Raw genomic sequence first — 24,501 nt, 5'->3', positions numbered from 1 at the left:
TCATTGATAAAAATTGTTGAGCAGAACTGACTTTAGAATGGAGCCCTGAGGAACACCACTGGTGACTGGTGACCAGCCAGATGTAGCCCCATTTATAACAACCCTTTGAGCTCTATCATTCAGTCAGTTCTTCTCTCAGTGAACCATGCACCTGCACCTCCCACAGCTGGACAACTTGTCCAGAAAACTGCTGTGAAGGACAGCATCTAAAGTCCCACTAAAGTCCAGAAATACTACATCTACCACCTTTACTTCATTGATTAAATGAGTGACTATTGTAGAAGGATATCAGAGTAGTTTGAACAGACTTTCTTGCTGTAAGCCCATGTTGACTGTACCTGGTAATTGCATTGTTTCTTTTCAATAGCACCCAATATGATCTTCATAGGTATCTACAATTGAAAGGCTTGCCTTCTGGATTCATCCAGGATTACAGAATTACAACTGACCCTTTGCCTCCAGCCCATATAATAAACTGCAGAGCTTGAAGTCATTCACAAGCTCTGGGACAGAAATACATTTTTTTATGGTTGCAGACTTCAAAAGGTTTAATGTGTACTTTATACCCTGAAAGATTCCTTTTTTAATTCTTTAAAATTTCCTTGACTTTCCAGAGGAAACCAAAGACACAAAACACTGACTGAAAGCATCAATAAACACTATGAACAACTTTGGGAATAAAGCAAGTTATTGTTTTATTCATGAACATCAAACAAGTGTATTTTGGCCTCCATTAAAATAGTAACATAAATTTCTTAGAACTACTCTAAGGCCCACAGAAGTCACTAGAACAGCTCAAGAAAATTTTATAGTCTTTGGAAAGGGACAGGAATTAATTTGTTTAGTAAATTCATTGGATCAAAGCACTTATGACTTGATAGGTGATTCTGATGGAGCTAAGCCTCAAACTGATTTGATTCCTTCTACATTCACACACAGACAGACAAAGCGTCCTGCTGGGGTTTGCTGCTTTACATCTTCTGAAAAAAATTACCGTGTTAGGGGTTCCTCCACCTCTTCTTCAGATAATGGGTAAATGCATACAGGACTGCTTCCTGAAGTATGTTGCTGTGAAACACCCATAGAGGGACGAACTGCAGGACACATGCCTTCAGCATAACAATCAAGAAAAAAACAATATTAAGGCCAAGGGTTATAAGAACCTCCTGAAAGAAATTAACTGAGGTTGCAGAAAACAGTAAATGCAAAAGATTTTCCTTTATATTTTCAGTATGTTTCAGAAGAAAGTATTCATTCCTCTCAATTTTCACCAGATCTTTTCTCATCCCTATACTTTTATTAAAGGTTCATCATTAACAGCTGTCATGTATAAATATTTATTCTGTTATCTTGATGGCCTGAGGATCTTATCTTTATGTGACAGCACAGTCTGTTTTTATGTCCTTTCTCTTCCTCACTAATACCTTTTGAATCTGCTGGACAGTTCACAGAAAGAAGCATACTCCTTATAGGGTCAAGAAAACAAGCAGCTGGAGAAAGGATAAAGACTAACCAGATATCAAACTGAGCTCAGCTCAAGATACAAAAGTGGAGAAAGACACACTGCATTGATACCACTGTACCTTACTTGTATATTCATCCCTTCATAGGTTACTAGTGCCTTATTAGCCCTAATAACCTATTTCTAACCTAATAACCTGTGTTTCTCATTTGCTGTCCAAAGTTGAAGTCTCTGAAATCGGGCAAAAGAACCTGCTGAGGTCAGAGAGACTACATTCAACCACTGGGACCCATTGTTACACTATCAGATTAAATTACCAGCATTTCATGGGCTAAACATCCGAAAATCTCATCTCCAAGGGTGACATAATCCAGTGATTCACTAACAAACTCTTCTGCTGTCTTTGTAACAAGGCCGGGTTTTTGGTACATTGTCATTGGAGTAGAAACACCAAAAGGAGCCACGCCCTAAAATGAGAAATCATAGTAACATTTAAATATCCTGTAGCCTTCAGATAAAGCCATTCACTGTAGAATCCTACAGCATCTGACAGCTGCAGTAGATTAAGGCACTGTGTGGAATCAGAAGAGATGCTATGGTGAAATATGAAAGAAATTCTATAGCTGCATACAGGGAAGACAGAAAGCTCTGAAAGGGTCACCCAGCACTTCACCAATGACAGTTACACCATGCAGATTTAGGCATCTCATATTTTTTGAGGAATTTGTTAAGGTGAAGGGAAATATGGCAAGACATAGCATTACCTGTATGATAATTCCCTTTGCCTTATATTCTGCTTGTAGTGCTTTGGAGAAAGTGCTTATAAAAACCTAGAATAAAAGAAAACAACATTAGAATAGGAAACTAAGTACTTTCACATACGGTCACAAATATGTGCAAACAGATCTTGAACAAAAAAAGCCAAGTGTAATACACAGTGAAAGGCACAGTGCATTTGTGAAAAACACGAAAATTAAGTTTTCAAGACACACTTTTTGCTGGTGCACAAGAGCAATGGCAAGGTAGACTGCTCATCTGCACCAGAAAAGATAGAGCCTGGTGTTGGCCCAAGACAGACCTGAAACAAGTGCTACTGAAGTCTTGACTGAAAGCTTTGTTACATGCAGATGTATAATGCAGATGTATAAATGATAGAGTTCCATTTATTTGTGGTTCTTGTTTCAGGTGGCTCTCATGTCTGGCTGACACCAAGTTCAAGGTTTACACAGCTGTTTCTCTTGCAACTAAGGAGACTGAAATAAAACTCATGTCTTCAGTGTATAGCTGAATATAGTGTGTACAGCTGAATATAGTGTATGTAGATATGAGCACTGGTACGATACTATTTAATCAAAGGCAAAAATTTTCTCATCAGACATACCTTCAGCTAATTTCACTTACACACTGATTTTACTTCACTGATTCTTAATTTTCAGCTACTGCTAATTTAAATCACTTCATTATTTCATTGATACAATGCTGATTTATATCCTGAAAACATGGCCCTATACTGCCAATATAAACACCTTGGTAAACACTTGATTGAGATTTCTTTACAAAGCAATGTGAATGACTTACCTTAGAAGCTGAGTACATGGTGTATAATGGACAAGGGAAAGTACTCAGACCAGAGGACAGATTCAGAATAAGACCTTTTTTTCTGAAAATTAAACAGTTACATTATTTTACATTTGACACTATAATAGTAGAAGACTGCAGAAGCTGAAAACAGCTTTTTCCTGCAGGAGGCATTGCTCTCCTATTATACTGCAGAGTGAACATTCAAAAGATGAAATTCTCAAGGTTTCGTTAAGTTCAATCGAGTCTAAAGCAGCTAGGAATAATGTCATAAATGAAATATAAATGCCTAGTGCAATCAGACATTGCACATGCAATTGTATATCTAAAAGAGCAAAAACTGCCATTAGAGGGAAGATTTTATGCTCCAAAGTAATTGGTAGGTTCCCTTTGCTGATCAGCCAGCACATTCTTTCACCTGCTCCATGCATCTGTTGTTTTCGCTTCCCTAGTCACAATTCCCTGTACAAATCACTAGAAACAATTCATTCAGCAACAACCAGGGAAAAAAACCCAAAAAAAACCCAAACAAATCTGAACAATTAAACTGCAAGAGTTCATTTTTTTGCCAAAACAAAAATCATGGACTGTCCTCTAAAATGCAGTAGTTAACAATAGTTTCTAGACACTCTATCTGAAGACCTTAATTTCTGATTTAAGTAACCCCGCCTCTAAAATATATATTGTAGTAAAAGGAGAAAAGGGACTTTAGTTGTATAGCTGAGTTAATCTCTGTGATGTAGTATAGGTATTTTCAGAGCTTGAAAACTATTATTCCAAGCACAGCTATCACTCCTAGAAGAACATGGCAATATATTTAAATGTAATTTCTTACCAAATGAAACCCATCACATACCATTTTATTTCTTCAACATCTGCATATTTTTACTAGACACAGACCTATATCATATTTTTTTGTCTCATTCTAGCTGACAATTTGTGGCAGTTCCTCTCATTCATTCACATAGCACTAACAGCAACAAAAGAAAATCTTAATGATTGAGATGGTCTAAAGTCCAGATGTTAATCAGGAAAAAGCATAGCTACTATTGAATAAACTAGAGATAGCAGCTAAAGCCTATTGAAAGTTGTAGAAAAAAAATATTTTTACCTTGGAACCATTTGTTTCAAAACTATTCTTGTCATCTGTAAGACAATTATGTTAAAAATTATTTCCATTCTCCCTCTTTCAGATTGCATTTTTCAACTGACCTTGTTTAATTGAGAGGATTTCCACTTGCTCAAGTCCCAGTCATATTTATTGCTAGAAAGTGGTACACTCAAAGTTCCATAAAATATTTAAGAAATGCTAATGGCTGGCAAACTATCTGAATTATCAAAAAACTCCAAAAGTTAGTCCTTTAAGTAGTGAAAATCTTATTCTTATCCAAAGCTTTTCAACAATGTGCCAATTTCATCATTCTTCAATACTGAATCCTAACTATATGGAGAAAATCAGCTTCACAGTGTTCTTGCGTTTTCACTTCTGACTCTATCTGTATCAGAAACAGCAAAAAAGGAAGAAAAGAAAACTCTTTTTCTACTACCAAAGAGAACTTGAGGATAATCTTAAGGCTACTTATATGGTAACTCATTCTTATTTTAAAAGACTTAATCATGCTTATGATATATAAAGTGTAATTAAATCAATTATTAGGTAAGAAATCTCTTTGTTGTATTTGAAGAGTATTATTGACAGCAAGCCTCAGCTTCCTGGGCAATTCATACTGGTGCCATTGACTCCATAGAAAAATATACAAAACATGAACCTCCTCAGGATTACTTAATTTGCAAAGGGCAGTAATAAAAAATAGTGCAAAAGAATTATGCATCTTAATTAAATGCTTGCTTATTTCCTGTTTTCTTCAGTAGTGTCAAAGGGCTCAAAAGGACAGCAGGAGCACCAAGTTCACAAGCTTTGATTTCAGAAAGGATGACAATGCAGGTGGGTCCCAACAGCTTGGGTGAAGGGGAATTTCCAAGTGAAGTGGAAAATATAGGAAAAGGTCCAGCTTTTGCAGTGCTGAAAATCCTGCTGCCATCTGTGGGAGCCAGGAATACCTGGAGCTCAGGCATCCGACTGCAAGTTGAGAAAGATCCTAGGAGGAACCAAGGCAGAAACAAGGGGAAAATAAGCCAAAGAGGTTTAAAGATTATTTGGATCTAACCATGAGGAATAATGGCTAGGAGCCTGATTTCTTCTTTGTGTTCTGGAGGAAGGTGAATGCTTATGACAGATGGAAAAGAATATGGTTACAGCACCGTAAGAAAGGAATCCCCCAGTCCTGGTGAAGTAGCAGAGGTTGATTCCAAGATAAGGTGAGAAATTGTAACAGGAGAACCCTTTGTATCCAGATTCAGAGGGTACAAAATGCTTACCTGTTTGTTTGGGGGTTGGGGGTTGGATTTTTGGGGTTTTTTTTTTGTTTGTTTTTTGGGGGGCTTTCTGTGAGGCATCTATATACAGCATTCAGATATTGTGGATGTTTCTCTTCTTTTAATGTATAAATAGAATAAATTCATCCAGCAAAAAGTGCATCAAAGTACTTCAAGGAAGATTTTGTTTCAATTTACTCATATTACAAATTTTACTAGTTGAAGTCATTAAACAGCAGTGCAAATCTGGGATGTAAAGTTTGCCAACCAAACATCTGTTGATAATTTTCATGTTTAAAGAGACATTAGCCAAGGCTGAGATGGACTACAAAGCTCTTGTTCTGCTCTTGTTGATGTTGACATGCTGCTTGCAAACAGCAGAGCGATACAAGTCTTAACCAAAGGTGGAAAGCACAAAGTACTAACTGTCCTTGTAAGGGAAGTAGCCAACCAAAGTCAACACCAGGGGTAACAATACAGAGCTGGAGACAAATCCCTAAGTTTCTGTCCTTCTCTGATACAAAAGTATTTTCACCGAACCGAATTGGGTCAAAAATGCACATGGAGTACGAAAAGTCAAACTGCAGATATCCCTGTCTTGGAGACCCTAATTCTTGAACAGATCTCCCTTTTACTGAAATCAGCATGTTTTTGCAAAATGTTTCAGCTGCAGTGTAACCTGTCTCGATACAAGCAACTGTGTTAAAATATTTCCACTCATCTCTGATAAAAATTCTGCATAGGCAATAGAAGCAGTCAGGGCCCTTAAAATAATGCTGATATTCCTGCTGAAAATGACTGTCCACAGCATGAAAATGCACAGGAAAGTTAGCTGGTCATTCTTGAGTGTAATTAATTTTTTCCAATAAATTGTTACAGATGTAACATAGAGGTGAGTGTGTCACATACCTTTGTAACAGAAATAACATTGCAGTTGATGAGATTCTGCAGGAAGCAAGAAAACAGTAAGGTCATAGTTAACTGAGGAAAGTTTGTGTGTTACTTGGGTAATATAGAAAGATACTCCAACTGCAAAGCTTTCTATCAATGCTCTTGCTGCCTCTTTGTCTCAGACTGCGCTTAGGATGTGGGATACTCAAAGGTAGGTGACCCCTGATCCTTTTTACTTTAGTAAAAAATGTTCAAGTCTGTTTTGCACACTTTTGTTACATGTCACAGAATTACCAGAGTTGGAAGGGACCTCTAGAGATCATCTGGTCCAACTCAGTTCCCACTAAAGCAGGATCACCTAGAGCACATTACATAGCAGCCAGGTGGGTTTCAGGTATCTCCAGAGAAGGGGACTCCACAACCTCCCTGGGCAGCCTGTGCCAGTGCCTTGTCACCCATATAGTAAAGAAGTTTTTTCTTATGTTTAGATGGAATTTCCTATGTTCCATCTTATGCCCATTGCCCCTCATCCTGTCACTGGGAACTACGGAGAACAGTCCAGCTCCACCTTCCCATCCTTTAGATACTTGTAGACATTTACAAGGTCACCCCTCAGCCTTCTCCAGGCTAAAGAGTCCCATCTCTCTCAGCCTTTCCTCCTAAGAGAGATGCTCCAATCCCCCAGTCATCTTTGTTGCCATCCACTGGACTCTCTCCAGTAGTTCCCTGTCTCTCTTGAACTGGGGAGCCCAGAAATGGATGAACTGTTCCAGCAGTGGCCTCAGGAGAGCAGAGTAGACGGGGAGAATGACCTCCCTCAGCCTACTGGGCACAATCCTCTTTATACAACCCAGGATCCCATTGGCCTTCCTGGCAGCAAGGGCACACCGCTGGCTCATGGATAATCTACTATCTGTCAGGACACCCAGATCCTTCTCCTCCTTCTGGCTTTGCACCCTTGCCATTTTGCTCAGCCCTATCTTTGCACATGGTGTCCAGGCAGTGATGCCACCAGCACACCATGCTGGATGCAAATTATGAGGCTGCCAGGCTGAGACTGAGTGGCTCTTGGTGACAGTGGTAGGCTGTCCAGCAAAAGCACTGCCATGTAGATACATCCTCTTCAGCAAGCAAACACAAGCCATATAAGCAGCAGAAGTGCCATCATATGGCTGCAGCTCTGAGGAAAAAAATCTACTCAGGGATGTCTGATTTGCAGTAAATGTTAATATATGGGCTGAATGGATCCTGAGCCAGCTGCTAGCAAGAAATACATTTAGAAACTTGATTTTTTTTTTTTCATGGCTAATACTATAGATGTAAATACCAATAAGGTAATGGAAAAATTGACCACATCCTTAACTCTGTCAAATTATTCTACATTGTGTAAATTTCTTTCCACATCCCCCTTTGCCCCCCCCCCAAAAAAAAAAAGAAAAAAAAAGAAAAAAACCAAAACCTGTGTTTGCATGAGGCTTTTGTTGGGGTTTTGTTTATTTATTTATTTATTTGTTTTATTTTTTCACGTACTTAAGCAATGGTGTTCCAAAGAAATTATATCTTAATAGTACCAACAAGAACCCAACACTTCAGCAGTGACTGGACCCCATCACATGTGAGCAGTGAGTTGAGAGGGTTGATCCCTGGTACAACCTGGCCAGCTGTGCTTTCTCTTCTATTGCTGAGTGCTTGCTCCAGTTTACCTGAAATCCACCATTCTCTTTCATGTGTTTCTGAGCATTAAAATCGAATCAAAATATTCTCTTGTTCTTTTCCCACTAAACTGTTAAAAGTTAAATAGGTGTTGATAGTAGCAGAGCACAATCTCTCACTTTTTAAGTATAATTACTGTTCCTCATTGTTATACTGGAGGTTAGAAATCCATAGAGAAATCCTACCTCATCTGTGTCTGGTCCATTAAGGAAACGGCATGGAAGAGGATTATGCAGCATTCCAACATTGTTAACTAATCAAAGGAAACATAATGATAAGAAACAAATCTAGACAAAGTGCACAGTTCGTCTAGTTAAACAAATGGCTTCTCCTTGAAACTTAAGCTTTTGAGCTCTATGTAAAGAGAAATACTCCCAGACTTGTTCTCACTGCAGTTGCCCATAGTGATCAGTATTGACTTCAGGGAACAGAAAAACAGCCTGTTGCTACAGCTTGGGGTTTTCTTCCTCTGTGTTTTGTTGTTTCACTATTAAAAGAACTATTTTCTTTATACAGACACAAACCAAACAAAAAACAAAAAACCAAACAAAAACCAAAAAAACCCTACACAAACTTCCCCCCAAAACACGTTTTCATTGTTGCTGTGTGCATTGTAACAATCAGTGTTAGCCACAGGCTCATTTCAGATTAAATATAAGACTTGCACAGAGCTGTAAAACAACCAATAATGAAAATTAATTCCTTGAGGCCAAACACAAAGTTGCCCCACAAGCTGGATGCTACTTATAAAGGAGCAGAAGAGATTTCACGGTAAAGAAGCCACTGTAGAAAGACACAGGAAGCCTGTGCAGAATCTCAATTCACTTTTAAAACTTATTCATGACAACTAATGCTCAAGTGCATTAGGCAGCTGTATGATTGTTTTATATGTTGGCTAACAAGTTATGACACATCATTTATACAATTCTCTATTTTATATTCTGTGGCCATATAATACTTTTCAATTACCAGACTTTAGTGACTCACCCAGAACACCAATATCCAAGCCTTGCAGACTCTTTTTGATGTTCTCATATATTGAATTTTTGGTGAAATCAGCTTGTATAACCTTTACCTTTTGACCTGTGGTCTGCTCTGTAATTAAGAAAAAAAAAAATAGAAAACCCCTTTGCATCAACCCAGAGGGAGGGAGAGCTGTAATTAACTAATGAGAGAAATAGTTATCTTATTTAATAATGTTTGCTATACAGTAAGCAATTGTTTCGATTTTCTTGCTTTAAGAAACATCAAACCACAAGAAAAATACCCTCATTGTACTCTCATAGTTTTCAAGGAATGGGTCTGGAAAATATAAGATAAATTTATGCTTGAAATCAAGGGAAGTTCCCTTACAAAATCTAAACATCATTTGGTCCTTCAGGAAGAAAAATAGTCCAGAAATAAACAACACTGGACTTCTTCCCCTGGCTATCATAATATTTATAAATGAACACTGTCAGAATACATTAAACAAGTGAATATGGGTGCCAGATCCTCTATATAAACAGTTTTGCAAAATTGTTTTAAAGTGTTTTCACATATAACATGAACATACTTACAAGCAGAGCTTATAGTTTTCTGTAGGATGGGAAAACAGAGCTCGATGTGATACAGTATTTTTATGTATTATTTTAGAATGATTCCTTTCTTATTCTGACATTTGCATTTCCATTGACTGAACGTTCCCTGAGATTTTGCAAGAGTAAAAGGCATTAATTGGAGGGTGTAGCCTAACTTTTACAAAGTCAATTTACACAGAAGAGGAAAGGAAATGTGCATGATTTTTCCAGTGTCATTGCTATGCCAGAGTGGAGCCCAGCTGTACATTACCATTTTTCCAGATGCTGATTTATTTCTGTTCATATTTTTATTGAAGTGTCATGAGAAAAAAAGAGGTAGAGGCTCCTATTTATTCATTTAAAGGCAAGGTTCCTCTTTACAGGGGCCCGGTACAGTCTCTTCTAACTAGACGTTCATATTGTAAAATCTTGCTTCTAAACCTGCTTTCAAGCTTTATGGGCAACCTGAAATCCAGATGAAGTTTGCTGAAAATGTGACAAGTGAAGCTGGGATATGTCAGTAGATGATAGGTCTGTGTATTCTCTGCAAGTGGCAGGAATTCAGGTGCTTGTGGATCTCAGAAACTCTGCTTTTTGGGAAAATGTATCTGTTTGTAGCCTGATTTTATCATACAGGTGATAGGGAACATGGCCTTGAACGGACATCAGACTCTCCACTTTCTACCAAGAAATTTTGTTGTGTACACTCAGAATGTGGCATGAGGTCTTGCTTCAGCTCCCACAGGAGAGCAAGGCTGGCAGAAGGCTGGATTGGGTCCAGTAGTCCAGTCCACAACAAAACAGGACCTGCACAGGAGGGTGGGAGGATATTGTTCCTTCCTGGTTGCTCCGTCCTTGTCCCTTGCTACACGTCAAGTCTCAAGCAATTCACACTACCCAAGTAACACAAATGGTCTGAGGAAACAGCAGACACTCTGACTCCAGATCTGAAATGCAGTCTGTCTTGTGTGGAATTGTAGAGGACATCTGTCTTGATGACAGAATAAAGGAGGAAGGAATGTCCTTTTTTTTTGCCCTCTTTCCAAGCTGCAGTTGTATGTATGAAAGGGACAAAACACCCTTTGAACCTCCAACCTATAAAAGCAACTCCAGTGTCAAATGACCCCCCAGTGGTCCCTGGCTGGGGGAATGGTACAACTATAAAGAAAAGGACATTGTGAGTGTAAATGTGGTGAAGGAAAAGAACAGAGCAACAGCTGGAGCAGACACCTATGGTGATCTGACTGAAGAGCTCTATAAACAAAATGAGATGGTCTTAAAAAGCATGGTGATGTTGTGGCCATCTTTCTTGCGGGCAATGAGAAGGGCAGCCAAAACTAGAGCAACATAAACATGAAGATCAAACAAACCATTTGGACTTTCTCTGCATCCCCTTGTCTGTCCAGTACTGCTGCAATCAGCACTGTCAGCCAACAAACAAGTACTCCAGATGGCTTTTCTCTGTCTCATTTAAGAATAAAACAATATATTAATAAACAATAAAACTATCATGCTGATAAACGAGTTATCCAGGGATAGCTCTTCAGAAAATTATAACAATTCTGCAAATGAGACAGCCAAAAAAAAATTTCCAGTGTTTCTTATGTCTCTCCCTTTCTGTGACACAGATTTATGACCGTTCTTGAAGACACAACAAGCTATTACAACTCTTTCTAAACGTCCTAAGTATGCTAGAAACAAAACCCCGAGATTTTCAAACACCAGAACAGGTTTTGGTTGGTTGGTTTTTTGTTTGTTTGTTGTGGGGTTTTTTTAGGGTAAGGGACTGCCTTTTGAAATTATCAAGAGGAGAATGAATCAGTATGAAACATGAAGTTGGCTAGGACATACAGTCTGACAGAATCTCTCCTTTTCTGTTTAGAGAGTTATGAAGATCATCCAAAAACCTGAGGAAGCAAAATGAATGCCTGAGTGGCACAAGAATTGATATTTATAGAAGAAGGAGACCTTTCTGAAGTACTACGGCAAAATCTTAATATAAAGAGAGAAACGCCCAGGCTAAGTGTTTGTGTGGCATTCATATTCCACGGAAATTTGCAGAGAGGATAGCAAAATGAGGAGTAATTTCAACAACAGAAAATGGTTTAATAAAGATTTAAGACTAGGGGGGAAATAAAAAAAATTGCTAGATTATAAAGCACAGGTTTTGGCTACATTTCTAAAGTCTTCGGGAGAAATGTATCCTCTTAGAAATAAAAGGTAAATAAGTTTCAGAAATAAGAGGAAAACAGAGAAGAAACATGAAGAATTATTGTAAAAGCAGAACTGCAAAGACGATACTGGAGAATGCAAACAGTGCACAAAAAAATCTCATGGGGATTGCTACTAGTCATCAGTGTACTCTATTATCAGTCAACTATCAGATAACTAGTAACTACTAGTAACTACTAGTTATCAGTCAAAGCCCTGAAGTGGTGCCCTGTTAAGTGGTAGTGCATACTGGGAAAATGCCCTGAGCCCCCAGCAACAAAGCTTTAACTCAAGTGATCAGCTGGACACAACAGGTATCTGTAACAGCCTTTGAGGATGAAGGAAGGATGTGCCAAGTGGGCTGTTTTATGTAAGTCAGTGATCCCAGCTTGTTACCTGCTTAGCTCTCAGAGCTAGCTCTGGAAGGACAAGGGGCAGACTGGGAACTGAACCTGCAGTGGGGGTCACAGCTAAAGGTATTAGCACTGATACAGTTTTTAGTGGGTGCAATTTGTTCTTGACAATTCTATGGGGTGATTTTTAATTTCACTGCTTTATTCTATACAGATTTCACCAAACCTGAATTTATGAACTTGCACACTCAGCTAATCTAAACTGGTGTAGCTGCTTTCTGAGGACCACAAACCTTATCTTTCCTTAAATACAGACTTGTTTCTATCAAAAAACCCCAAACCAAAACCAAAAAACCAAAACCAAAACCAAACACAATCAAACCCTGAAACAACTAAAACCCAAAAGCCCCATAGTTTTTGAAAAAAAATAACTATGTCTTACAGAAGTAGCTTTTGGGTTTTGGGCATTAACAGCTAAACAACACAGACTGGGGTTAAAAATAGATCCTAAACTATAACTTTCCAATCAGCAGCTACTCCCACCTGCACAGATTACTTAAGAAATGTAGTCAGAAGAAATAAAAAAGTAGTACAATTAGTAGTAGTCTACAGTTTCTAATCCTCTTTTGTTCTAATCCTCTTTTGGGATTTTTAGTTTCATTAATGTTTTACAACCACAATACTAAATGTGCTAGACAAGCAGTATACCTGCTGTAATGGTCCTCCCTGTTTGTCCTCCACAAGACTTAACTTTGTTATCTTTTATCTCATCCTAAAAGAGCTTTCCTGTCTAAGTGGATGGAAATCTGGTTTTCAAGTCTAGTGCTTCTTTGGATAAATGTTTCTATTATGGTGGATCTTTACATGTTAGAGCTTTGAGAGCTGTTCACAGGCACACCTGTGGCCCACGGAACCATTCAAAAGCCAAATACTGTGGAGTTATCCACACTTTAGATAGACTCCTTTTCTTTATATTTTTCAGCATGCAAACTGAATCACAGAATGTTAGGGGCTGGATGTGATAGTATGGTCAGGCAAACAATTGCACTGTTTGAATTACAGCATGTATTTTTAAAGTGAGCCATGACCAGAAGTATTCAAGCAACACAGTAATACCATAATTAATTTAGAGTATTGGTGTAATACTTGAGGCTTTATCTGTAGCGATATCTGGGCCCTTACTGTACTACTAGACACTGTACCAAGGAAAAAGCCCTCCAGATCCCTGTAGAGCCAGCCTGCTGAATGGGAAGGGAAGTTTGGGACTAACACTCACCAACTTCAGAGGCTACTCTTTGCAGTTTTTCAAGAGTTCTGCTTATCATGACTACATTTAATCCACGTTTTGCCAGCTGCAAGAGAAGAACGTAAGTTTTTAGAAAACAGTAGGGTGGCAAGAATCTTTACAATATTTCCAGTTCTGCAATAAAAAAATATTATAGATTTTTTAAAATTGCTTTCATTCCTCTGCCTAAAAGCAACAGAACAGATATTATATCCAGGCCAAGTAATACTCAAGCTTCTAACAGTCTTCCAAAATATGTTCTTCACTGCACAATCTTGAAGCCCTATAAGAAAAACAGACCAGAAGACAATCAAACCCAAATAATATGGACAAAAAAAAAAAAAAAATAATCTGAGCCAATTTTTAATGAATAAAAGTTTGCTTGTCCCATAAATACATTTTAATTTTGTTTAATTAATTTCAACTTGGATTTGAGAGGACAAATAGGTTGATGACTTCCTAGTCATTTCACAACATCACCTTCCACCCTTACATTTTTTTATCCTGAGGAAACAGAGTAAGCATATTGAACTGAAGGCTCAAGTGTTTGAAAGAATTTGGACTACTCATATTTTTAAATATGAATAAAATCAGATGGATTTTTTTTCATTAGATGTAAAATAAAATTAAAAACAGAACAAACAAATGAACCAACAACACAAAACAAAACAAACAAACAAACAAAAAACAAAAAAACAAAAAAACCCAACCCCCCAAGCAAGCAAACAAAAAAACACCAAGGAAAAAACATGAAGCCAATGTATAAAAATTCAAAACACAATCACACACGTGCACATCCACAAAAGTATTTGCAATAGTAGAAGTTTATAGATGCAAAAACTGTTTAAAACAGTAGTCCATTTATAGTCAGTTTGGTTATACCACCCACAGAACAACTGCAGAACAAACAGGGAACACTGTTCTCCTGTTATCCCAAGGCCCCCCCCCCCATCACTTGAAGAGTTTTAGGCAAAGCTTGACAGACAAACATGGCCTCAGCTTACGAAACAAAGTTATTAACAAGCAGGAGCTGAACAGAGCTGTGTGCATAAAGAAAAGAAAGACAAATCTGAAACTAGAAAAATGCCCTTGCAATCAAAAAGAGAGAGCTAAATTAGCACAAAAGATAAAGCCAACCTCATCTAAAAGTACCACATTTGCTTAGAAGAAGAAACTAACTGGTGAAGCCCACACACTGGAGACCCATTCATTTCCATAGCTGACTCCTTGCAAGGCTTTATCCTTAAATCTATTTGAGAGAAACAGTTTGTCCTGTTGAGCTCTTCTAAAACAATGCAGAGAATGTTAAGGAATAAGGACTTTTGTTCAAAAATTCACTACATTGAGAGAAATGGGGCAGACCATCTATTAAACGTATCAGCCAAGACCATTTGCATTTACAGCACAAAGACTGTGCTCACAATTCTGTACTTTGGAGAACCTCTCACATAATTGATGACCGCTCTAAAGAGATCTGCACAGACTTAGACACTTGGGAGTTTTGAAAGCTTATTTTAAGGGCTCCATTTTAAGTTCTCAGGAAGAGAACTTGAATTGTCTCCACACTGGCAGATTTCCCTTTGCTGACAATGAGCATGACTCAAGCCATTTCCAATCGCAGCCATGGTCTCTGTTTCCATGGTCACTTGCTCCTTTCTGCCATTTGGGACTGCTCAGATGGGGATTATTTTAATTTTTGTCCCTTTAGACCCAAAACTAAATGTCAGCCATGTCATATACAGAATAAAAACAAAGTTCTGCTTCATTGGGTTTCTTAATATTATCTCAGCTGTGTCTCTATACTTCATACTTCATACAGATAAGAATCCCTCCTAAAAACCAAGTAAAAAATAATTCCAGTCACTAAGATTGTACTGTATTTCAGCTAAAAGCATGCTCCTTGCAATGTTATAGAACTGTTAACCAGCAGGAGATAACACTCTCCCTTGCTGCTGTATATCAGACTAACAAGAAATATAAGGTTATAGCATTATCTTTTCTCAAGACAAAAATGGCTGTACACCTGACCACTATTTTTTTGCTTCCCCACCTACACAGAAAACCTGCATCTATCCATCTCAGAAATAGGCTTCATAGGACACTGTAGCTGTCACGAGGTTCAAATGCACCCTCAAGCAAACAAAAGGAACACTGCTTAGAAAAAAATTACCTTGCCATTCACAGCAAAGGTAAAATCAGTTTTAACAGTACCACATTTTTCAAACAAACAAACAATCAAAAAGTGACTTTTAACACAAGGCATTTTCCTAAAATAAAAAGGCTTTGACATTAGAGGATGGTATTTCCCCTTACAGTTAAGCATAAGCACCCTCTACCGGCTTTGTAATGCGAAGCTGCTTGTGTTAGGAAATCCTGACTCCCGGTGGCATAGGACTAAAATGCTCCAGAACCTCTCAAGACAGCTAAAAGATAAAATCATTATTACTGAGCTGACTCCATCCTTAATGAGTTCTGACAACATAGTATTTGGGAACTGACCTAGTGATGAAGAATGATCAAGTAGGATCTGCACTTTGGAATCTCACAGACTCACTGTTAAACAGTTTAAACCAAGATTAATGTAAAGTTACTCTGCATTTTCTAGCAGATTTTTGCAGCTCTGTCTGAGGTGAATTTTTAAACAATAAAACTTCATTAAAGGCAAGAGACAGGTGTCACATTCACACCATGCATGTAACTAGTACAGTTACACTGACAAATTGGCTATACTCTACTTGGATCGCTAGATAAAATAACTTGAAATCCCTAATAATGCTTTATGGAATCTGTTGGAATCTGAAGTTCTACTGCAAATTTGTACCTATTACAAAAGACATTCTTCTCTTTTCTCCCTGGTTATTCTGATACTGCCTCACTGTTTCACTCCTTTTTTTTCCCTTGCATGTGATTCAGAACTGTAAGCTCTCTCTGATTCAAGTCTTTCAACCATTTTTAGTCCAGCAGACCAGAACTGAGATGACAAGGCACAAGGATTCTGCAAGCTTTCTGCTATCTCAGCACCTGTGCAACACAATTAGAATAGAACTATTTAAAGGAATAACCCAGGACCAAGTGAAGAAATAAAAGTACATATGCAGTTGGAGTATGAAAACGCTGACCTTTTTTAGCTTATATTATACTGCTGGTAATATTACAGAGAAATTCAGGAAATGAAACAAAGTTTCAATATTTAAGAAACTGCTGTATTAATAGATAAATTCAGTACCTGTCTCAAAATGGTTTGCTAAAGCAATGATTTGACTCAACCACTAGCCTGACTTATCAGAGTTATAAACTATTAACAATAGCAAAAATGGCAACCATGTAAGCCACCAGCATCCCACTTGCGCCCTGCAATCAGACGAAACGTGCAGAGGCTAAACCATACATCTCAGAGTATGGTATGGCTTTGTCCATAAATCCAGTATGTTTGAGGTGCTAAACCAGTAAGAAATCCTTAAGTACATCCGTAGTTAATGCATCAGAAAAACAGAGTAGACAAGACTGTATCTGTACCCGAATCCTTACAGATTAGTAGAGATTTATGTCTACTGTGCCTAGTAGCACAATCGTAGTTGACTTGCTTGTCTTCCTTGTTACAAGCCTTTTGAGTCTAATCCCTCCATCCCAAGAACTGATGGACCAAGTTAACAGAAACATTGGCTTTTCAAAAAAGTATAGGAAACTAGACCCAAACTCCCAGTACTTTGACACCACAGCAGTCAGTTAAAAGGACAGCATCTTTATGCTTAAGAAAGCCAGTAATTCAAAATCAACGTGATGTGCTAGAAATATGGACAGAGACTTCATGGAAGCTTGGACTTCCATACAGAACAGGGTAAATTGCAGCTGTATGTGTCCTTGCCTCTCAACACAAGCCCAGAAAAGGAAAGAGAATATAATTTGCTCTGATAAATATGTGTCCTGCTATCAATAAAGTACTATTCTGAGACCTCAGATCTACTGGGATCTTCACACAGTCCCAGTCAGCTCTTGAACTTAGTAGACTTTGCAGAGACCTGTACTTACATGTAAAACTTGGAAACAAAGGTACTGAATATATTGTATTCTTTCCCTGGACCCCAGTCTGCTGGGTTTTACCCAACAAACCACCTACTGGGATTTCCACATAAAACACCAAAGAGGGAAAGCTACATCACACTACCCTTCCAAAACACAAGAACTCTCTCTTTAGACTCCTGTACCATATACTGCCAACAAGTGTGAAGCACTTAGCCTGTGATTCATTATCAGGCCATGCTTGAGATCAAGATGCCACAAAGGGATCCATCACCAGGTGTAAGAACTCACACTCTATAAGAACAGTCACTGTGGCCATCAAACAAGGCTTGCCTTCACATCAGCCTGTAACACCAGAGAGACCTACTCCAGAAAAACATAAGAGAATTTTGTACTCTGACATCAGGCCAGCAGGACAGTAGTGCTGAGCCAGAAACTCCAATGGTACACAGAAATTAAACTGCAGGGTCAGATTTATTTATCCACAAGGCAAACGCATGTGTGTGCTTTGACCCCAGTCAGAAAGATGATGTGCCAAGGTATGAGTTCATGTGGTGTGTACTTGGGATCTGCCCCACAGAGCAGTAGCTGAGCAGAGCTTCAGTCAAAGGGACCACATTGGGAGGAAGGTATGTCTCAGAGTGCATAAAGATGGCTCTCAGTCATCCCATAAAAGCCAAAAAATCCAGCCAGTTCCATCCAAGTTTTAGAAAAAGAAAACCAAACCAAACCAAACAAAAAAACCCAGAAAAAACCAAACTGAAAAAAAAACCCCAGCCCATAGTAGTTTTATATTTTTCTCATGCTGTGAAGCAGCCATTCCACATGCTACAGCTGGCCTTTTAAATGGGATTTACTCTTACATAACCCATACACAGCACAAAGGTCACAGAACAATAACAGAAACTCTGATTTAGACAGTCACAGGTGCCTGCAGCCTTCACATGGATACAATATCTCCACGGGCTCACACAGAGTTCAGCAAGCTGAATGTACATGTGACTACACTCAGAGGCAGGGGGCTAGATAAAATGTTTAGGAACTTCTGCTGTTCCTTCCCCCATCTTGATTCCATCCCATATTCCTCTGACCTGAGTATTTGTAAGACCCTTCCCATTTACTCATCGCTACAATGACCCAGTGAGTAGACAGAAAGCCACATTTTCCCACAAAAGAGTTTGCGATCTTTATCATAACTATGTCAAACATTAAACTATAATAGCTGGTATTTGTATTTGGGCTTCCTGCATTCAATGCACTTTCAAAAGCAGTTATTGACTTGGCACTCCCAGTAATGAAAACCATGATGCAGATGCTTAAACAATGCACACAACTTAAAAAGACTTGTTTTAAAATCCTGTAAATTAATTAAAAAGCAAACTAATTTTTCTTTCCTGTGAGTTATCTGTTATAATTTCTGATCAGAAAGCACCACATCTAAACTCTTGCATATAACAGGTTGCTGCTAACTTTTACCTGGCCACCTCGCTCTGAAGGCAATTCATGTTTTATTGTTGTTTAGCTTCTAGGAAGGGAACCAGTTTTTAATGAAGACACCAAGGAGAAAATCTACCATTCAGCCACTGTCACTGATAGCAAGGCTGGAACAACACTGTACAAGGCTACCCTGTCTTCTGCACTGCTTTGCCTGAGTGAATTGAGGGACTGCTGTAACGATGCTCCACAGCAGCAACTACAGGGTCAGCAGAGAGCTTCACTCCCCCTGCAGCCTCCTACAGCTACCGACTCTTACTTAAACAATTAGGTTTCTGTATAATTTCCTTAACTTGTAGTTTATATTATTTTACACAGAAATTCTGTTGTTTGAGATACATCTTTAAAAATGTGTTTGCAAGTGCAAAGGCTAGAAAAATCACACTTTGTGTTAATGCTGGACAACCCTACTGAAAGTCAAAAAGCAGATTAGCTCTGAAACTGGGTAAAAAAGGACAATGTGGGTGGCTTCCTACCCTGGACAGGCAAAATGACATCTTGAATTTCTCAGTGTTTCTTTCCACTTTATTTCCTTGGTCTGACAAGACCACTGAAGCATGAATACCTTTCCTCTGGAATCCAGTGCCAGTTTTCTTTCAGAGCTTGATTAATATTATTCAGAGCAGTAAGAGGGGAAGGATTAGTACCATGTTTGCCACAGTAGCTTTGATTCCTATAATAATTTTACAAGCTTGCAGTCTGATGAAAGAGTAACAATTGCCACTTTCTTAAAATAAGCATAAGGGTAAGAAATCTATGTTACCTCAAAGGAATATGCTTTTCCAAGCCCATCTCCTGCTCCTGTGACCACTGGAGAAAGTAAAAAGAAGAATCAGGATTACATTTGTAGCTCTGCTTTAGCTTGCTCTTTCTAAAGCAGTTCCTGAATTTTTCAGTCTTCATTATCTGTGTTTCGAGAGCATTGCAGTCTAACTGGTTCTACTGAAGTCCAGAATAATCCCTTCTAGAAATTTATTTCCTTTTTTTTTTCATCTTTTTGTTACTTCACTAGCATATTTTGTCTTCAAAGCAAATCCCTTCCCACAGTAACCTGTAGATGATGCAGCAGGCAGTTATTGCTCTCATTTTCAATGGGGAGTGACTCAAAACCACAATTTCCTAAAAGATGGTAGAATTTTATTCTATATACATATTTTACAGGTTCTGTTTTGCAAGCCTTTCAAGCTTTATACTGGTGGCAGACTGGTAGGTGAACGGTGACAAGCTGATATTTCTCACACAAGAAATTTGTATGTAGAGGAAACATCACAGGAAATTTACCACCTCTAAAAAGCATTTTTTCTTCAGAAATGTCCTCACTACTTTTACCTCCAGATTCAGTGTTACTGGGAAAACAATCTTTGGTATTTGTCAAGCACTCTGAACTTTAAATATTATGCAAAAAGGAGAAACAACAGGAAAAAAATGCTTACACTTCATAAATAAAGAATAAATAAATTAATTCATCAGTTACAGGGCAAATCTGCTTAAGTTTTCTGAGCAAAACTGAAACTGAATCAGCATCTAAAAAAGGTGGATTAAGGACTTCCCAACTGAAGAAGACACTGGGGAAGCAAAGTGATTTTGAATAGTTAGGTTTGCTGCTAACAGAAGACCAATTACTCTCTCACTTCTTCGTGACTCCACAGCAAAGCAGCAGTGTATTGTTTGCTTTCTAGAGACCCCCAGATGAAAAATGAGTCTGTTGGAAAACAAGCTTCCACCTGACTAACTTTCATGTTTCTTGGGATCTCATGTCAGTAAATCATTGGTCTTCAAAATCTGTCTGTATGACAGTAAGTTATACTGTCATACAGTAAATCATTTAAGTCTTATGAATTTTACCAGGTCCAGAAGACTTGATAAAAGGACAGAGTATAAAAGATCCAGTGGAGAAAACAAGTCTCACCCTTCAGTGGAAACAATTTACAGAAAGTTCCACATGCTGCTCCTTACTTCACGCACAAAACAAGAGTCCCTTGCCTCACTTGAATCAAAATGAGAGTTATGTATTGCTTTAGAAGCAGCTGGTATTCAGACAGGTCTAGGGAGTGGATTTCCTTTCCTACTAATCAAAGGGGTGGATTTCTTTTCTCATTCATTCACTTTTAGATGTGCTTGTTAAACATGTACTCAATATAGATATATCAAGTCTCTAATGCAGGGAAAATAATGAAGCATCAGAGTACTGTTTGTGTCATTTCTTCACAGGATGCCACCATCACTGACATCTGTAGCCCAGGAACTCACTGTAGTATGTGTTCATTTATGCTTAATACTTGTAAGCCGATGATCTTAAGAAAGAAATCAATGATCAATAGGAAAAAGAGGGTGTTTATTAACTTCTGTTATTTTATGAGAATGCATAATATCTTTTTAAAAGTACTGCCAAGTTGTAGCCTTTGAAGTTTTTCAGCTCAATTAGATTTGGCTCATTAATGATACCATTAAAGAAAGGTCACCCATTCAAAAACAAAACAGAACAACAGACTGGAGCAAAGTCACCACAAACAAAGAGAAGTTGCTTTGAAGAGCAGAGACCATATGCTAGACAAAAACTAGTTGCTTCACGTATCAGGAAAATCAGGATATAGGCAATGATATCAAAACTAGAGCATTTACAGTAGGTGCATGAGCTGTTACCATTATGACAGCTTTTCTATTCTCCTCAAGACCCTCAGCATCACAAAACCCAAGTTACTAGAAAACAAAAACAAAATAAGCAAACCACACTTAACGGTAACTGTGTTTTGTTCTGAAAGGACAGAATAAGGGAAATGCAAGAAAAACTCTACCAATTAGTAACTTAACAGTCACTCAGTTACAGGAAAAAAGGTGAGGAAGTTTTCTTTTACCTGCCCATTCTCCCAGTGATCGAAAGAAAGTCTTAGGCAAAGTGCTCCAGAAATGTGCATAAATATATTTCACAAATCTGATCCATTTTACCAGAATATAGAAACAGATCAGAACCCCAGTAAGTGTGAGCAGCTGATGGTGGACTGCTTCCATGCTGAGCGAAGGCAAAGGCAGTGAGCTAGTCTGAATCAGCCGCTCTCTCTCCAGGAAATGCCTCTTTCCAGCACACTGCTAGCCTCTGAGCACTGGCAGAGAAGTGAGAAGCCTAATCAAATCACGTGAGTTTCTTTTTCCAGAGCATGTCCAGGGCTTGGATTAAAACTCTACATTACACCCAGATTTGTAAGCTACTGAAAACAAAAACAAAACAAGAACTATTCCATGCTTACGTTAGAGAAACGGTTTCACTCCTTTTCTGGAACCTATCCAAGAACATACAAACCTTTTTGCTGTCACTGTTCAGAATTCATAGAGAATAAAGGCGGGTCTAAAACAAAACTCTGGATAATAATATGCCAAACCTTGGGGTAAGACACATCAGTGCTACTTCTTACAGCACTGAAGACTTAAATATCCTAGGCACTTTCAGGGCCAAGTTCACAATGAACTTGGGTGGAGATCAGAAAAACATTTATCTAAAAATTTGATAACAAAATAATGAAAGGTTACTAAAGCCACCTGGTTACTTCTATACAGAAGAAGCAACATTATATACATTTTCAAAGAGCTTTCTGAAAATAGGTTAGTATTGTTATGGCCATGTTACAAATGGTGCAATTTTGCCATGAACAAGTGCAGTACTTAGTAACAAGGGAAAAGACTTTCAGCTTTTCTGGACAAGGTAGGTTTAAACTAGTATCACAATTTCCTCATAAAAAACTTAAAGTGGAGAAAATGCTTACAAGAACAGTATGATTCTATGATCCCACTGCAAGACAAACGAAATAATTGACATTCAGATTTCTAGTGATTAAAATGAAGTTAACACATGGAATTTCTCAGGGAAGGCACAGAAACAACCTTCTCTCTTCTTTGTAGAGGCAATTTGAAACATCCATTTTTCAAAGATCAGTTTAAATTGAAGAAGAGGAACGCTGACACACATGCACTTAGGATAAAGTAAAATAAAGTTTGCCTATTTTAATGATATTCTTCCACAGTTAGCAGAAATCATTAAATTAAATTTAAAATCAAATGTAAAATTTAACATGACCTCCAGTATTCTGCAACTGAAGAGCAACAATATATGTCTAGTGCTACATTACGATGCCTTCATTCAGAAAACCACAATATGCAGATGATGTCTGAAATAAAAGGAATGCTAATACTAACTGTAACAAGATATAAAACTCAATACAATCTCAGCTTAACAAAAAGCCTGTTTCCTTACACACAAGTTCTCTTAATACTTCAGCATAATTACTGTAGTTTGTATCACAACATTTTTTACCCCCCATGTAAGGCCGGTCAGATAAAAAAGGCCCGAGTATTGAATTAAAAGAATTTACATACAATCACAAATTCCCCAGAGTCACACACTATTTGATGAATACTTCGTATTTGAACAAGTTGCACTGTGTTCTTAGTATGCAACAATGATGCCGAATACCTCCTTCAAATAAAAAAGAAACAGACCCACTTTTATTTGGAGTCAAAATGCAAACTTCTATAATTGCCAGCCTTTTCTTTTGCTCTCCAGTTCTGCCCAGGTTCCCTTGACATTTTCTGTTCCAGACACTGGTAAAAAGAGATACACTTACTGTACTTCATTGGCCTAATGTTTGTAAATCAGAGGAAAAAAAAATTCTTACGAATGTGAAGGATTGCTCATACAGCCCAGCTTGTTATCTCCTTAGGTATTGCTTTTCTGACTTTCACAGGAATCATTTCAAGAGCCTTACACATTGCTTGGGCAGAAACCTTCTTTGGGTGACCAGTGTACATTTTCACTCTTAACCTCATTCCATTATAGCTAGCCTGCTGCTAGCTATAAAATGAAGAGTATGAACAGATTAACATACAGTGAAATATCCCTTTCCAACAGTTACCATTTTTAGGTTTCTTTGTATGTTCCTTTGTAAATACACCTTGCCACCTGCAGAATTTAAAAAGTTTTAAAAGTATTGGACTGGCTTCTGAAAATCAAATTCTGCAGCTAGCAACATGTAACCACAAGATACTTCTGTAAGGAAACGTGACTTTGAGAAGTCAATCCAGTAATTCTTAAAACCAGCCTACCTAACATTTATTTTAAATATGTATTCTGAAGACTAATGCTTTCTGTATCAATTTTACCACTTTTTCCAGAAGAAAAGAAATTGATTCCTAAGAGATTCCTAAAATTACTACAGTATTACCTGACACAATTATGGAGGTTCTGAATGAAATATCCATTTTCATACTTGTCTAACACGAGACCTGTGCCTAGTAGAGCCCAAATACCCAGAGTTTCAAGCAACAGATTTACAGGAATCAATACTGTCTCTTCAGATACAGAGGAAAATAGTAAGTGATAGAAGGTGAGTTGCTTTGTGAAAGAATGCAGGGGCATGCAAGTTCTTCTATATAATACCTACTTTTAGTTATTCCTGAATTCGTATTTTAAATTACTCTGAGTAATACTATCATAAAGACTTTGGGAATAAGGTCTGTATTTCAACTGAGAAATCTAAGTTTGAAGAACTTGAAAAACACAAACATGAA

General features: G+C 38.0%; 1 protein-coding gene across 2 annotated transcripts; it reads right to left on the bottom strand.

The window, feature by feature from the left end:
• Positions 1-670: 670 nt before the first annotated feature.
• Positions 671-22,095, bottom strand: HSD17B3 (hydroxysteroid 17-beta dehydrogenase 3). Of its 2 annotated transcripts, XM_071731254.1 has the most exons (11): positions 21,798-22,094; positions 19,706-19,752; positions 13,420-13,495; positions 9,008-9,115; positions 8,206-8,273; positions 6,326-6,361; positions 4,152-4,186; positions 3,041-3,122; positions 2,227-2,292; positions 1,780-1,929; positions 671-1,109 (listed from the first exon to the last, which is right to left on the bottom strand). In XM_071731254.1, exons 1-11 carry the CDS (start codon positions 21,949-21,951, stop codon positions 999-1,001), a joined length of 933 nt encoding a protein of 310 aa, XP_071587355.1. In that variant the 5' UTR covers positions 21,952-22,094; the 3' UTR covers positions 671-998. The 2 variants fall into 2 exon arrangements, with proteins under 2 accessions (XP_071587355.1, XP_071587357.1); XM_071731256.1 differs by lacking the exon at positions 6,326-6,361 and having other exon boundaries at positions 21,798-22,095.
• Positions 22,096-24,501: the final 2,406 nt, after the last annotated feature.

The sequence above is a fragment of the Heliangelus exortis genome, chromosome Z, assembly GCF_036169615.1.
Source record: "Heliangelus exortis chromosome Z, bHelExo1.hap1, whole genome shotgun sequence".
Taxonomy (NCBI): Eukaryota; Metazoa; Chordata; class Aves; order Apodiformes; family Trochilidae; genus Heliangelus; species Heliangelus exortis.
The sequence above is the reverse complement of the archived record's forward strand: the minus strand, read 5'-3'. Positions and strand labels throughout refer to the sequence as shown.

Coding starts and splice junctions, on each gene's coding strand:
- HSD17B3 (XM_071731254.1), bottom strand. CDS start 21,951: ATGGAAGCAGTCCACCATCAGCTGCTCACACTTACTGGGGTTCTGATC. Junction 8,274..9,007: donor CTTGGATATTGGTGTTCTGG/GTGAGTCACTAA, acceptor TCCTTTGATTAG/TTAACAATGTTGGAATGCTG. Junction 2,293..3,040: donor CCATGTACTCAGCTTCTAAG/GTAAGTCATTCA, acceptor CTTTTATTCTAG/GTTTTTATAAGCACTTTCTC.